Consider the following 12,958-nt stretch of genomic DNA (forward strand, 5'->3'; position numbering starts at 1 on the left):
TTTTTTATGTTTTGTGGCGTTTGCGCAATAAAATCTCTTTTCGATAAAATTATTTATTTTTTGTGTCCCTATATTCTGAGAGCCATAACTTTTTTTTATTTTTCAGTCAAAAAAAGCTATGTAAGGACTTGTTTTTTGCGGGACGGGTTGTAGTTTTTATTGGTACTATTTTGGGGTGCATGAGACTTTTTGATCATTTTTTATTATATATTTTGGGAGGGTTGATTTCCCAAAAATAGTGATTCTGACAATTTTTTAAAAATTTTTTTTTTGCGGTGTTCACCGTGCGGGAAAAATAATATTATAGTTTTATAGTTTGGGTCGTTACGAACGCGTTGATACCAAATATGTGTACCTTTTTTAATATTTTAATTTTTTTCCTTTAATAAAAGACTTTTATAGGATAAAAAGCATTTTTTGTTTTTGTAACTTTTAGAACTTGTTTTTACACTTTTATAAAACATTTTTATTACTTTTTCTCTTTACTTTTTGCTTGTTTTACTGGAAGACCTGCAGCACTGATCGCTGCTATAATACATTACACTACCTAGGTAGTGTAACGTATTATTAAACTGTCAGTGTGACGCTGAGGGTCACACTGACAGGAAGCTTATGAGAACCAGCTTCCGGCTGGTTCTCATAGGCGGCCGTGCATGGCAGACCCGGGGGCTGTTATATGGCCCCCGGTTTTGCCTTGTAACCGACTGCAGCACCCACAATCGGTCCCTGGGAAAGTTTGTTGTAGCAACAAACTTTCCAGTTTGTTATAGTAACAAACTTTCCAGTTCGTTGCTACAACAAACTTTCCCTGCGATCACATTACCGGGACCTGAATCAATTCGGTCCCGATCATGTCTCCGGGACCAGAGGCAGGGGTTATCAGAGCGATCCGGGTGTCAGCGCTACTCTGAGACAGCCGGATCGTGCTTTTAACACCCACCGTGAATTCATGTCGGCGCTGCACAGAGCCCAGCAAGTGCTGACGTGAATTTACTGTGGGCGGTCGGGAAGTGGTTAAGCATACGCACACAGATTTTGTGGCGACCACGCCCTGTGAGACTTTGTGGTCTACCACTTTGTGACTGAGCTGTTACTGTTAGACGCTTCCAATTCACAAGCGCTTACAGTTTACTGGGGCAGATTAGAAATGTCACAAACTGACTTGTCGCAAAGGTGGCATACTATGACCGTTCACATCACATTTGACATGGCAGTCTAGCGTGTACTCCATAAGCCCGACAGACCAGAGAACTCATGACCCCAGTTTGCGACCCATCCGTTTTAACGGATACCATTAAAGTCTACAGTTACTGATGCCACTGTTAGACATCTGTCTCGGCCTATGTTTAACGTATATTTCGTCAGCTTTTTCCCGTCGTATGCCGCAAAGCGTAGGCAGAAAATTTGATGTGAACAGTACGGTTACTGAAAAAAGACACCTCTCCATAAAGTTCAGCCTTTCTCAAGTATACATCACTCATTGCTAAATTATTTATAACCCTCAAAGCTATTCGTCATTACATAGAAATTGTAGCGTCCACGGCTGCGGACCGCCGTTCCATGGATCTGTGAGTTCTGGCCTTCATCTCCTTCCTAGGGGACTCAAGCACTCACTTCCGCTCCAGTCGGCTGTGTCCCGTAGGGTGCGCGAATGCACGCTCGTGCCCGGCCTTAAAGGGCAAGTGCGTGCACATTAATTATATCACAAATTAGCCCTAATCACTCTGGACTATAAAAGGGGCCCTGCCCTTTCACTCCCTGCCTGAGCATTGTTCGTATTCCTCTTGTTAGTCTTGCAAATGGTCCCTTAGTATTATCCTGTACCTGTTGTTCCCATGCCCAGTATCCCGTGCTGTAGTTATTCCTGTGCCCGCTATAGTATCGGAGTAGAGTTCTGCCATCGGCCACGTCTAGTGTCATCTGTCTCGTCTGCATCACCTGCTGTCAAGATCCCATCTGTGCCTGCCGTGGCTACTGTCTTGACAGGTACCCTTTTGCTTGGACTATATATATATTGACTTGGTACACTGGAGTTTGGCCAACTGCCATCCCGCGGTGCGGCCCCATGGGTTCACACACCCACAGATCGTGACAATACTCTCAGGCCATGGAGCCTGCTGGTCAACCCAAGAACATGACGACATCACAAGTCATGCGGGCGGTGATACTTGACCTCCGGTCACTACAGGGCAAACTCCTCCAGGCGGTGAACATTATTGTGCATTGGATGGATACGCAATCTGCAACCTTCCGGGCACCTAGTCCTATTGCTCCTTCTCCTCCTACTACACCTCCTGGCAGTACAGATTCGCTATTCTCTCTGCCACTGCCTCCCCGTTACGACGGAGATGCGAGGACCCGCAGGGGATTTCTGAACCAGTGTCCGATCCACCTCTGCCTACATGCCAGTACATTTGCTTCTGATGGCGCCAGGATCGCATTCATTGTTTCTCTCCTTACTGACAAAGCCCTGGCATGGTCGAACCCCATCTGGGAACGTCGGGGACCGAATACCCGTGACCTACGGTGTTTCCTACGGACTTTCGGCACTGTATTTGAGGATCCTGGGCAAGTCTGTTCAGCGACTGCATCCCTGTTGTCCCTTCGCCAAAGAGATACCTCCGTGGGCGAGTACGCCATTCAGTACCATACCCTGGCGGCAGAGATCATTTGGAACAACGAAGCCTTACCGGCTACATTCTGGCAAGGTCTTTCCTTCGATATCAAAGACGAGCTTGCCGATCGAGATCTACCCTCTACTCTAGATGACCTCATCCTTCCAGCCACCCTTATTGACATGAGTATCCAGGAACGGTCTCTAGAGATTCACTGGGTCAGGGGTTTGCCCAGGCAGTCTCCTACATGCCAGAAACACCTGCTGCCCTCATCAGCTGTCCAATCAGAGGAGCCTACGCAAATAGATCATCTCAAGTTGTCTGTCTAGGAGAAACCGCGCAGACGCACTTCGGGACTCTGTATTGCGGCCTCGGAGGCCATTTTGTGCGTCTCTGTCCCAAAAAGCTCAAGAGCCTAGGATTGGTTGGAGAGACAACCCTAGAGGGAAAAGGTCTAAATAATAAACTCTACCAAATTTTCCATTCCCGTCACCATAGTGTCCAGTGGGAAGACGCACCGGGTCTCTGCCTACCTGGACTCCGGGTCCGCGGCAAACTTCATCCAACAGGACTTAGTGGATCAGCTCCAGTTGCCGACGGTTCCCTTAAAGACACCACTGGCTGTTGCCTCGGTGAATGGACTTTCTCTGCTCGACCCCATCGTGTCCGAGACTAGGCCACTGAAGCTCCAAGTAGGAAAGCTTCATACCAGGACCTTTCTTGTTTTGCCCAAAGCCATCAATAAAGTGTTGTTGGGTCTGCCCTGGCTCTGGCTTGCTGCTCCAGTTCTGGACTGTAATTCCGGAGAAGTTCTCCAATGGGGCTCCAAATGTCTCCACCGCTGCCTGCTTACAGGTTCGTCCTGTTCTGCCTCTTATGTCTCAGTCGTTGTCAGGACTACCTACTCATTTTGTGCAGTTTTCAGACGTCTTTGGCAAGAAGGAGGCTGAGATGCTTCCTCCACACCGGGCGTACGACTGCCCGATTGAACTGGTTCCTGATGCCTCCCTGTGGACGCGTATACCCCCTCTCCTTGCCAGAGACTCAGTCCATGTCTGCCTATATCAAGGAGAATTTGGAGAGGAGTTTCATATGAAAATTCTCCTCCCCGGCCGGTGCCGGGTTCTTCTTTGTAAAGAAAAAAGACCGATCTCTTCGACCCTACAATGATTACCGTGGTCTCAACCAGATCGCGGTAAAAAAAAATACCCTTTGCCACTGATCTCGGAATTATTTGATCGCATACGAGGAGCCAAGATCTTCTCTAAGCTAGACTTGCGTGGGGCCTACAACCTAATTCGAATCCATCGAGGTTTCGAGTGGAAGACAGCATTTAACACTCGAGACAGACACTATGAATACCTGGTGATGCCCTTTAGCTTGTGTAATGCTCCTGCGGTTTTCCATGAATTTGTCAATATCTTCCGAGACCGCCTCTGTCTGCGTTGTAGTCTACCTTCATGACATTTTTTATTTTCTCCACAGATCCGACGACACATCGGAGACATGTCCGTCAAGTTCTACTGCGATTAAGGGAGAATCGCCTATATGCCAAATTGGAAAAATTAGCTTTTGTGAGAGATTCTTTGTCCTTCCTGGCCTACATCATCTCGGATCAGGGTTTCAAGATGGATCCGGAGAAAGTCCAGTCTGTCCTGGAGTGGCCACATCCTCAGGGCCTGCGGGCCATTCAGCGTTTTTTGGGATTCTTCTACTGGCAATTTATCCCAAATTTCTCTTCACTGACGGCCCTCATCGCTACCATTACTAAAAAAGGTATGAACGCCAAGGTGTGGACTCCAGAGGCAGAATCGGCATTTAATAGCCTCAAGAAAGCCTTCCCTTCAGCCTCGATGCTCCATCATTCTGATGTGTCTCTGTAGTTCTCATTGGAGGTGGACATTTCTTCTGTTGGTGCAGGTACACTTCTGTTGCAGAGGAGCTCCAAAGGAAAGGCAATAGTATGTACCTATTACTCAAAACTTTTTTCCCCTGCGGAGCGCAACTACCCTATTTGGGATCGGGAGCTACTGCCCATAAAGTTGGCTCTGGAGGAGTGGACACATCTGCTAGAGGGCGCAGCTCACCCCATACTGATATAGACTGACCACAAGAACCTCACCTGTCTCCGGTTGGCTCAACGGCTAAACCCTCGTCAAGCCAGGTGGTCGCTGTTCTTCACCCGTTTCCAATTTTTGCTTCACTACCGTCCCGCTGACAAAAATGTGAGGGCTGATGCGCTGTCCAAGTCGTTTGAAACGGATGACACGGTGGAGTCTCCTCAAAGTCTCATAGACCCGTCCTGCATTGTCACTGGCAATCCTTTGCAAGATAGAGACATCCCTCCGGGGAGGACTTTTGTTCGGTTGGCAGACCGGAAAAGAATTCTCCGCTCGGGACACAGCTCTAATCTGGCTGGGCCTGCTGGTGTTTGTAAAACTCGAGATCTGATTACTCGTGATTTTTGGCGGCCCATGCTACCCAAAGATGTTGTGGACTTAGAAGCACACACAGTGCAGGTAGAGACTAACAAGGTTGCTCACTCCAAGCCTGCCGGTCTGCTCCAACCTCTGTCCGTACCCAATGCTCCCTGGCAGCACATTGCGATGGACTTTGTCACAAACATTTCTCCCTCTGGGTGGTGGTGCTGGACCGGTTCTTGAAGATGGCACATTTTATCCCGCTGACCGGCCTACCTTCTGCTCCTCGACTGGCAAATCTCTTTATCTAGCACATCTTCCGCTTGCATGGCTTGCCCCTTCACATTTCTGGGGAGTCCTCTTTAAACTCCTGGGTGTGAAATTGGACTTTTTCCTCACCCTACCACCCCCAGTCCAATGGTCAAGTCGAGAGGATTAACCAGATCATGGAGAATTATCTTCGCCACTTCATCTCCATGCAGCATGATGACTGGGTACACCTACTTCCATGGGTCGAGTTCTCATACAACAATCACACAAGTGAGTCCACCACTTCCAGACCATTCTACATTCTGTATGGTCAAAATCCTAGAATCCCCCTTTCTGTTTTGGCTACATCTCAGGTACCTGCCGCTGACTCTGCATTTGGGGACTTTCTGCAAATCTGACAACAGACCTGGTCCTCTATTCTGCTACCAGTTGATCGCATGAAGCGATATAAGAAGAGGAGAGACCCCTCAGTATCCGTTTAAATGTGCCTTCGTACAAGTTTGCTCCCTGATTCCTCGGACCCTTTGAGATACTACAACAGATAAACCCTATCTCCTATAAGCTTCGGCTGCCTCCTACCCTCAGAATCCCCAACTCCTTTCATGTGTCCCTCCTGAAACTGGGGACCCTGAACCGCTACAGTAAGACTCCTATTACCGCAGTTACTCCCAGCGGTTCATCTGATGTATTTGTGGTGAAGGAGATCCTGGACTGCAAGAAGGGTAGGAGGAAGGAATTTCTATTTGGTGGATTGGAGAGGGTTTGGTCCTGAGGAGAGGTCCTGGGAGCCAGAAGAGAAACTTAGTGCCCTAAACCTTATGAAGAGATTTCTCTCTCGCTCAGGTCCCAAGAAAAGGGGGTGTAAGAGGAGGGATATTGTATCGGCCACGGAACAGTCGTTCCTACTCACCCCTCGGCGGCCATTACTCTGTGAATGTTGGCTGTCATCTCCCAACTAGGAGACACCAGCACTCACTTCCGCTCCACTCAGCTGTGTCCCGTAGGGTGCGCGCGCACGCTCGTGCCCGTCCTTAAAGGGCCAGTGCGCGCACGTGAACTATATCACAGATTAACCCTAATCACTCTGGACTATAAAAGGGGCCCTGCCCTTTCACTCCCTGAGCGTTGTTCGTATTCCTCTGTTAGTCTTGCAAATGTTAGTGTTATCCTGTTCCTGTGCCCTGCTACCTGTATCCCGTTTTGTAGTTGTTCCTGTGACCGCTATAGTATGGGAGTCGAGTTCTGCCATCGGCCACGTCCTCTGTGTTACACCACGTCTGGTGTCATCTGTCTTATCTGCATCACCTGCCGTCAAGATCCCATCTGTGCCTGCCGTTGCTACTGTCTGGACTATCACAGATACCTTTGTACTTGGACTATATATATATTTTGACTTGGTACACTGTAGTTTGACCAGCTGCCATCCCACTACGGCGGAGCGGCCCAGTGGGTCCACATACCCACAGATCGTGACAGGAATATAGCACTTATTTACGTCTAACTCATGACCGCACCCCTGTAGAGAAGTTACTATTCAGTGGATATGAAACTTGAGAAGTGAACACACCTCCCCACACACCAAGATTGTTTTTCCTGTCCTCCAGATGGGATAGCTTGAGAATTTTTCAGCCGTACTGATACTCAGGGCTGCAGACCCCCATGGTTATTTGTTACATTTGATTGGGGTTCTCTGTTTGCGTAAGTCTGTTTGGAGAGCAGCATGTAGTCCAGTGCAGGCCTCCCTTCTCTAAGGAGATGGCAGTTCGGGCTATTCTCTTACCACCTCTAATGAGGCTTCATTCCCCTTGCATTATGGCTATCCAGATTCATTCCCCTTGCACATGTAGTCCAAATTGCTTGGCCGGAACGTTTGGTGCGGGATGTGGGACCGGAGGAAGAAGTTTCTAGTTCACTTCTTGGTCACTTCCAGTGTCGTGGGATGCCCAGGAAGCGCCTAACCCGGTTACCCTAGTGTGGAGGATGGGCATATTGTGCGCCAAGGCCTGGGTCCTTACTCCGGCCAGTGCTCAGCCTTTAGGCTGAAATTCAAGATGGATCGTGTTACTTCAATTCCATGATGTCGGATGCAGCAGGGTGCATTAACAGTTCAGAGGCCACCAGACTTGCTAGTCTGGTACATCTTTCAGGAGGCATTTTTTTTCTTTTCAAATGATAGGATACAATATTTTATTGACTATTTGTTGTATGTATTTTCAGGGCAATAGAGAAGGGCCTAGGAAAGCGGTGGCTAAAACTCGTATTAGAGAATGTGCAATGTGTAAAAAGAAGCCGGCTACATCTTACAGTAACTCCTTCTGCTTGAATGGCGGAAGAAACTTCTAGTTTAGCATCTAGCATTAAAAAGATTGTACGGGCTGAAGTTGAGTTCCTTAAAAATAAGCATTTTACAGTCAGGTCAGACTCCGCTTCAGATGAGGACGTTTATAGCCTAGGGCAGCAGATTTCCTGGCAGGCACTCCAGTAGATTTTCAGGTTATCTGCTAAAGCTTCTGCCTTGTCTAATTCTGCCAGACGGGCTGTATGACTCAAATCATGGAAAGGGGGGCACTGGATCTAAAGCCAGACTCTGTTAACTCTTCTTCTCAGGTGACTATCTTTTTGGACCTCCCTTGGATGATCCCCTCAATAAAGCTTCTTATAGGAGGAATGTACTAAAATAATTCAGTTGCCTACATCCCCGCAAGTTTGAGAGAAACAAAATTTAAAAAAAAGCCAGAACCAGAGTTTTTCTTAAAAAATCTAGGTTTTCCAAAAAAGGGAAAGTGTTTTTGTTCAGGCCCCAAAATTATTCCAGTACAATAATGACGCCAGAGGAAAGTGGGAGGTCATCTAGCTTTTTTTCCTCCAGCAATGGCAAGGAATCTTTCCAAACGACAGTATCGTAAACATAATAATTTTGGGGTATAGCATAGAATTCACCAGCATTCCCCCGAGCAGATTTGTTCCCACAAAGGTTCAGGGAGATCCTCTATAGCAGGACATTTATAGAATCGGAGGTTCTTTCTCTTATAGAGGAGGAGGTTCTTGTTCATGTCCCTTTGGGCATTTATTCCACCCCCCTCTCTTTCTAATTATTTTTTAAAAACTAATGGTACCTTTCAAGTAATCAAAAAGAGCTAACAGGTTGCTCTCCTACAAAAAAATGATGTATGGAGTCTCTATCTTCCACAGTAAATCTCTACCTGAGGGTAGCTTTGGTAGTAACAAGGTCCTGACTCGCCTTTAGATCAGAGCGCTTTCTTTTGGAATTTCTGCATGGATGACATTATTTTATCAGAGCACAAGATATTCTGCTCATTCCATACCTGTACGATTTATTGATAGTGGGGAATTCCATAGATTCCTAGAAAAATCACTCTCAGGCAGTTTGCTTGATCTTATCAAGCCTTAGTTGGAACCTAAATCTAAAAAAATCAAACCTCCTTTCATCAGAGGTGTATTTTTCTGGGAATCCTTCTTGATTCAATTAATCAGCTGTCTTTTCTTCCACAAGACAGGGTTCTTCTGGTGAGCTAGAGAGTATTGGAATGGTTCCTTTTCTATCTGACATTTTTTTTCAAGTGTGCCTGGTCAGTTCTAGGATGCCTAATATCATGAATCCCAGCAGTAAAATGGGCTCAATTCAAGACTCGTCCCCTACAGTTAGATATCCTCAAAAATTTGAACAGAAACAAGCTTACTCTGTATTGCCTCTTCTCTTTCTGCTCAGATGTCCGCCTGTCTCTCATATGGTGGCTACAGATAGACAAACCTACTAAAGGGAGTTTCTTGAGTAAGATCTCAGACAAATATAACTACAGATACAAGATGCTGGGGAGCCCACTTCAACTATTTCTTCCACCAAGGACTCTAGATTCCCCAGTTAAATCGATCCTCCTTAAATTTCAAGGAGCTTCAAGTAATACTACAAGCTATTCAGAAAGTTCTTCCTACAAATCAGGTCACAATGTAAAAATTTATTCACTACAGCAGTAGCTTATATAGACAAATAAGGGGGAACTAGATCAAGTTTGCTTATCGTCCTTACAAACAGGATTTTTTCAGTAGTAGAAAAACACCCACTATCGCTCTCAGCAGTACACATCAGAGACCGGGACAACAGATAGCAGACTACTTGAGCAGAGTGCTAATAAGCCAGTCAGAATGGACACTAAATCCAGAAGTGTTTAGAATGATTATAGCAAACCAAACAGAACCCTTTCCTCTGAATACTTAAAGAGGCTCTGTCACCAGATTTAAATAAAACCGTTACTCTTATCTACATTGCAGCGCCGATCTGCTGCAATAGGAGATAGGGGTTGCAAAATCTGATGACAGAGCCTCTTTAAGGGGCATAGTTTCCAAAATGAGGTCACTTCTGGGGGGTTTCCACTGTTTTGGTCCCACAGGGGCTTTGCAAATGTGACATAGCGCCCAGAAACCAATCCAGCAAAATCTTCACTCCAAATATTTTGGTTATTTTAAATGTATTTTTTTCCTCTCTCTCCCTACCATCCGATTTCTATTAAAGAGTTACTATGTGACACAGTGATGACTCGTGTGATATGCTGGAATGTTAGAGGTCTAGCTGAGAGACCCAAGAGGGTAGCCATTTTTCAAATGATTAAAAATGATATGCCTGGTATAGTGTGCTTGTTAGAATCACACTTGACAAATGAAAAAAAGAAATGCTATCCAGGAAATGGTTCGGCTCAAATACATGCAGTCTATTAAAATTTATTCAAGGGGGTAAGCGTTATAATACACAAATGGCTGCAATCTAAAATCCTTAAGGAAAAGTTGGATGTATTTGGAAGATTTTTCTTTCTAGATAATCAGCTGGGTGGTCAGAGATTAATCCCGGCTTTTTTGTATATTCCACCTCCGTTTTCACTGTCAGTTTTGAAAAACAATTTCGATAAGAGAAATATTCCATTATTTGCTCTAGGTGATTATAACTGTGTTTATGGAAGTAGAGGCTGATCGGCTAAGACTAAATCATAGAGGAGAATCAAGACCTGAGACGTTGTTAAAGGAACAGTGTCATCACAATTTTTTTTTTAATATGTTAAAGATGTTAGTGCTTTATTAAAAACTTTTATATTTATTTGTGTGTTTGTGTTTTACTTTTTCTTATTTTTACACTTTTTCTTCTCTATGGGGGCTGCCATTTTTTGTTCCATTTCTGTATGTGTCGATTAACGACACATACAGACATGGAATACGGCAGCCACAGTCCCATAGAGACTGCGAACGGGTCCCGTCCCATCCACTTCTGTGTACGCCGTCTGTGTGGGAACTGCGCATGCGCCGCTCCCACACAGTCCAACTTGAAATTGGCGCCGTCCGGCGCCATTTTCCTGTGGACCGGAAGTTGCGGCCGGACAGTAATATTACTACTTCCGGTCGCGGCTTCCGGACTTGTGCACTTGGACCAGCGGCAGCAGACGGAGCGGACGGGCCGGAGGGAGCCGCGGCGGCAGGAGCAGGTAAGAGATTTCAATGTATGTTCGTGTTTGTGTGTGTTTACTACTGTATGTAAACCTACTACACTGTGTGTTAGCTCAAAAAATGGCGACACACAGTGTAGGAGGTTAGACCGTTCAAACCCCTCGTTTATCCCGGCACTAGCCAGGATAAAGGAGGGGGGGGGGGTGCTGAGAGCTCACTAGAGCGAGGGCTTTTTACCCAATTTTGCAGTGCTGCAATTTTGGGAATAGCTCCATCTAGTGACCAGCAATGGGAAATATTATAAATTAGAATTCATTTATAATATTTCCTGACTCGTGAAAAAAAGAAAAAAAATTTGAACAATGTTTAATCACCTACACACTAAATGTTTAATTAAAAAAAAAAAAACATGTTTTTCTGGCAACACATTACCTTTAAGCAAGTTTGTAAAGGAGGTGGGATGGCTGGATATTTGCAGAGCAACCAATCCTTATGGAAAGCAATATTCTTGCTTTAATAAAACAAGCAATACTTTATCAAGAATAGATATGGTTTTCAGATCAAGGGAATCTTATGTCTTTGGTACAAAAGATTAGGTATGATCCGAGAGGGATATCTGATCACTCACCTATAATGTTAGTGATTAACCCAATGCTTTATTGTTATCTTTATCGGGGGTTTTGACTCAATCCTCATTGGTTAACATTGATCAAATAGAAGGATGTCATTTGTGAACTGTTAATTGAATTTATAAATTTTAATCTCGATACGGAAATTGTATGACATACATTTAAGGCATTTACTAAGGGGTTAATGAAGGATCATATAAATGGATTCCATTTTATTTTTTTCAAAAAGATAACGATGAAGCCAGGAATCCGAATCAATATGTATTCTTAAACAGGTTGAGGAATCCTGTAGGGATTGGAATATAGCAGTCAGAGTTTATGAACAATTACAAAAATGTAAAGCCCAAAATAAAATGCTTTTTCAGGATCAAAGGCAGTATGTTGATGGGGTAAACCAGGCAAATTTCTAGCAAATATGTTAAAAGGTAAAGAGCAGCAAGGTGAAATATCCGTAATTAGAGATAAAAATGGAAGAATATGTAGAGATCAGAAAGATATTGAACAGGTGTTTAGAGATTTTTATTCTAATCTATACACTGCAGAATACAAGGGGTCAAGTCCAGAGACAGAGAATTACTTGGATGAGATAGTATTTCCTAGGTTTACCCCTGAACAAAGTTTGGAGTTGAATGCTAAGATTACATTGGAGGAGATATTAGATGTTATTCGGCACAGATAATACTTATATTAAAAAAGGATAAGTAAGAGTTGAACCCAGGATCTTATCGTCCGATTTCTTTGATAAACTCGAACGCTAAGATCCTAACGAAAGTTCTTGTGGGGAGATTAGTAAAAAAAAATATCCTCTATTATAGGGCCAGATCAGTGTGATTTTATGCCCAATGAATCCACAAATACTAACATTAGACGTCTTTTTGAAAATTTGCAGCAGGAATTGGAAGAGGGGAATGGATTTTGTTTCATTATATCACTGGCTGCAGTTAAAGCCTTTGATAGGGTGGAATGGCCTTTTCTGTGGCAGATCCTGGATAGAGTTGGATTGGGATTCTGTATAGGACACCTAAAGCAAGAGTCCTTGTAAATCAAAGTATGATAGAAGAATTTTCCCTGACCAGAGGTACTCGGCAGGGGTGCCCACTCTCCCCTCCTATCTTTACATTATATTTGGAACCGTTAGCGGTAAGAATTCGTCAGGACAGAGACTTAATTGGCTTTGAATCTCGTGGGGTAGGGTATAAAATCGCATTATATGCGGATGACATTTTGTTGTTCCTGGAGAATACAGAAAAGACCTTTGCTAGGATTATGGATGAGATAAAAAAATGTGGAAAAATATCAGGATTACAAATTAATTGGCAAAAGTACTTTTTCCTAAGGATCAGGGGGTAGACTTTTTAGGGATTACTGGGCTAGAAACAAAGGAGGTATTTAGATACCTTGGCATTAATGAAATATCAAATGTAAGATCAATTTTTAAAAATATAGGAAAAAATAATTAAGATATAGAATTGGTTACCCCTTTCTATGGCAGATCGAATAGCCCTAATTAAAATGATAGTATTACCCCAGTTGTATCCACTGATTATCAGTCCCATATGGATAGGAGAAAAGA

General features: G+C 44.4%; 1 protein-coding gene across 5 annotated transcripts in view; it reads left to right on the forward strand.

The window, feature by feature from the left end:
* HDAC8 (histone deacetylase 8) overlaps positions 1 to 12,958 on the forward strand; it is a 128,771-nt gene that overhangs the window by 52,723 nt on the left and 63,090 nt on the right. Inside the window, exon 7 of one of the 5 annotated variants that reach the window (XM_075834266.1) lies at positions 10,254 to 10,330. The exons of the other annotated variants lie outside the window; for them this stretch is intronic. Coding sequence (XP_075690381.1) covers positions 10,254 to 10,288 — 35 coding nt within the window. The 3' untranslated portion in view covers positions 10,289 to 10,330. Of the gene's footprint in view, positions 1 to 10,253; positions 10,331 to 12,958 lie in introns of those variants that run through there. 5 annotated transcript variants of the gene reach the window in all.

This window comes from Rhinoderma darwinii, chromosome 8 (genome assembly GCF_050947455.1).
Source record: "Rhinoderma darwinii isolate aRhiDar2 chromosome 8, aRhiDar2.hap1, whole genome shotgun sequence".
NCBI lineage: Eukaryota > Metazoa > Chordata > Amphibia > Anura > Rhinodermatidae > Rhinoderma > Rhinoderma darwinii.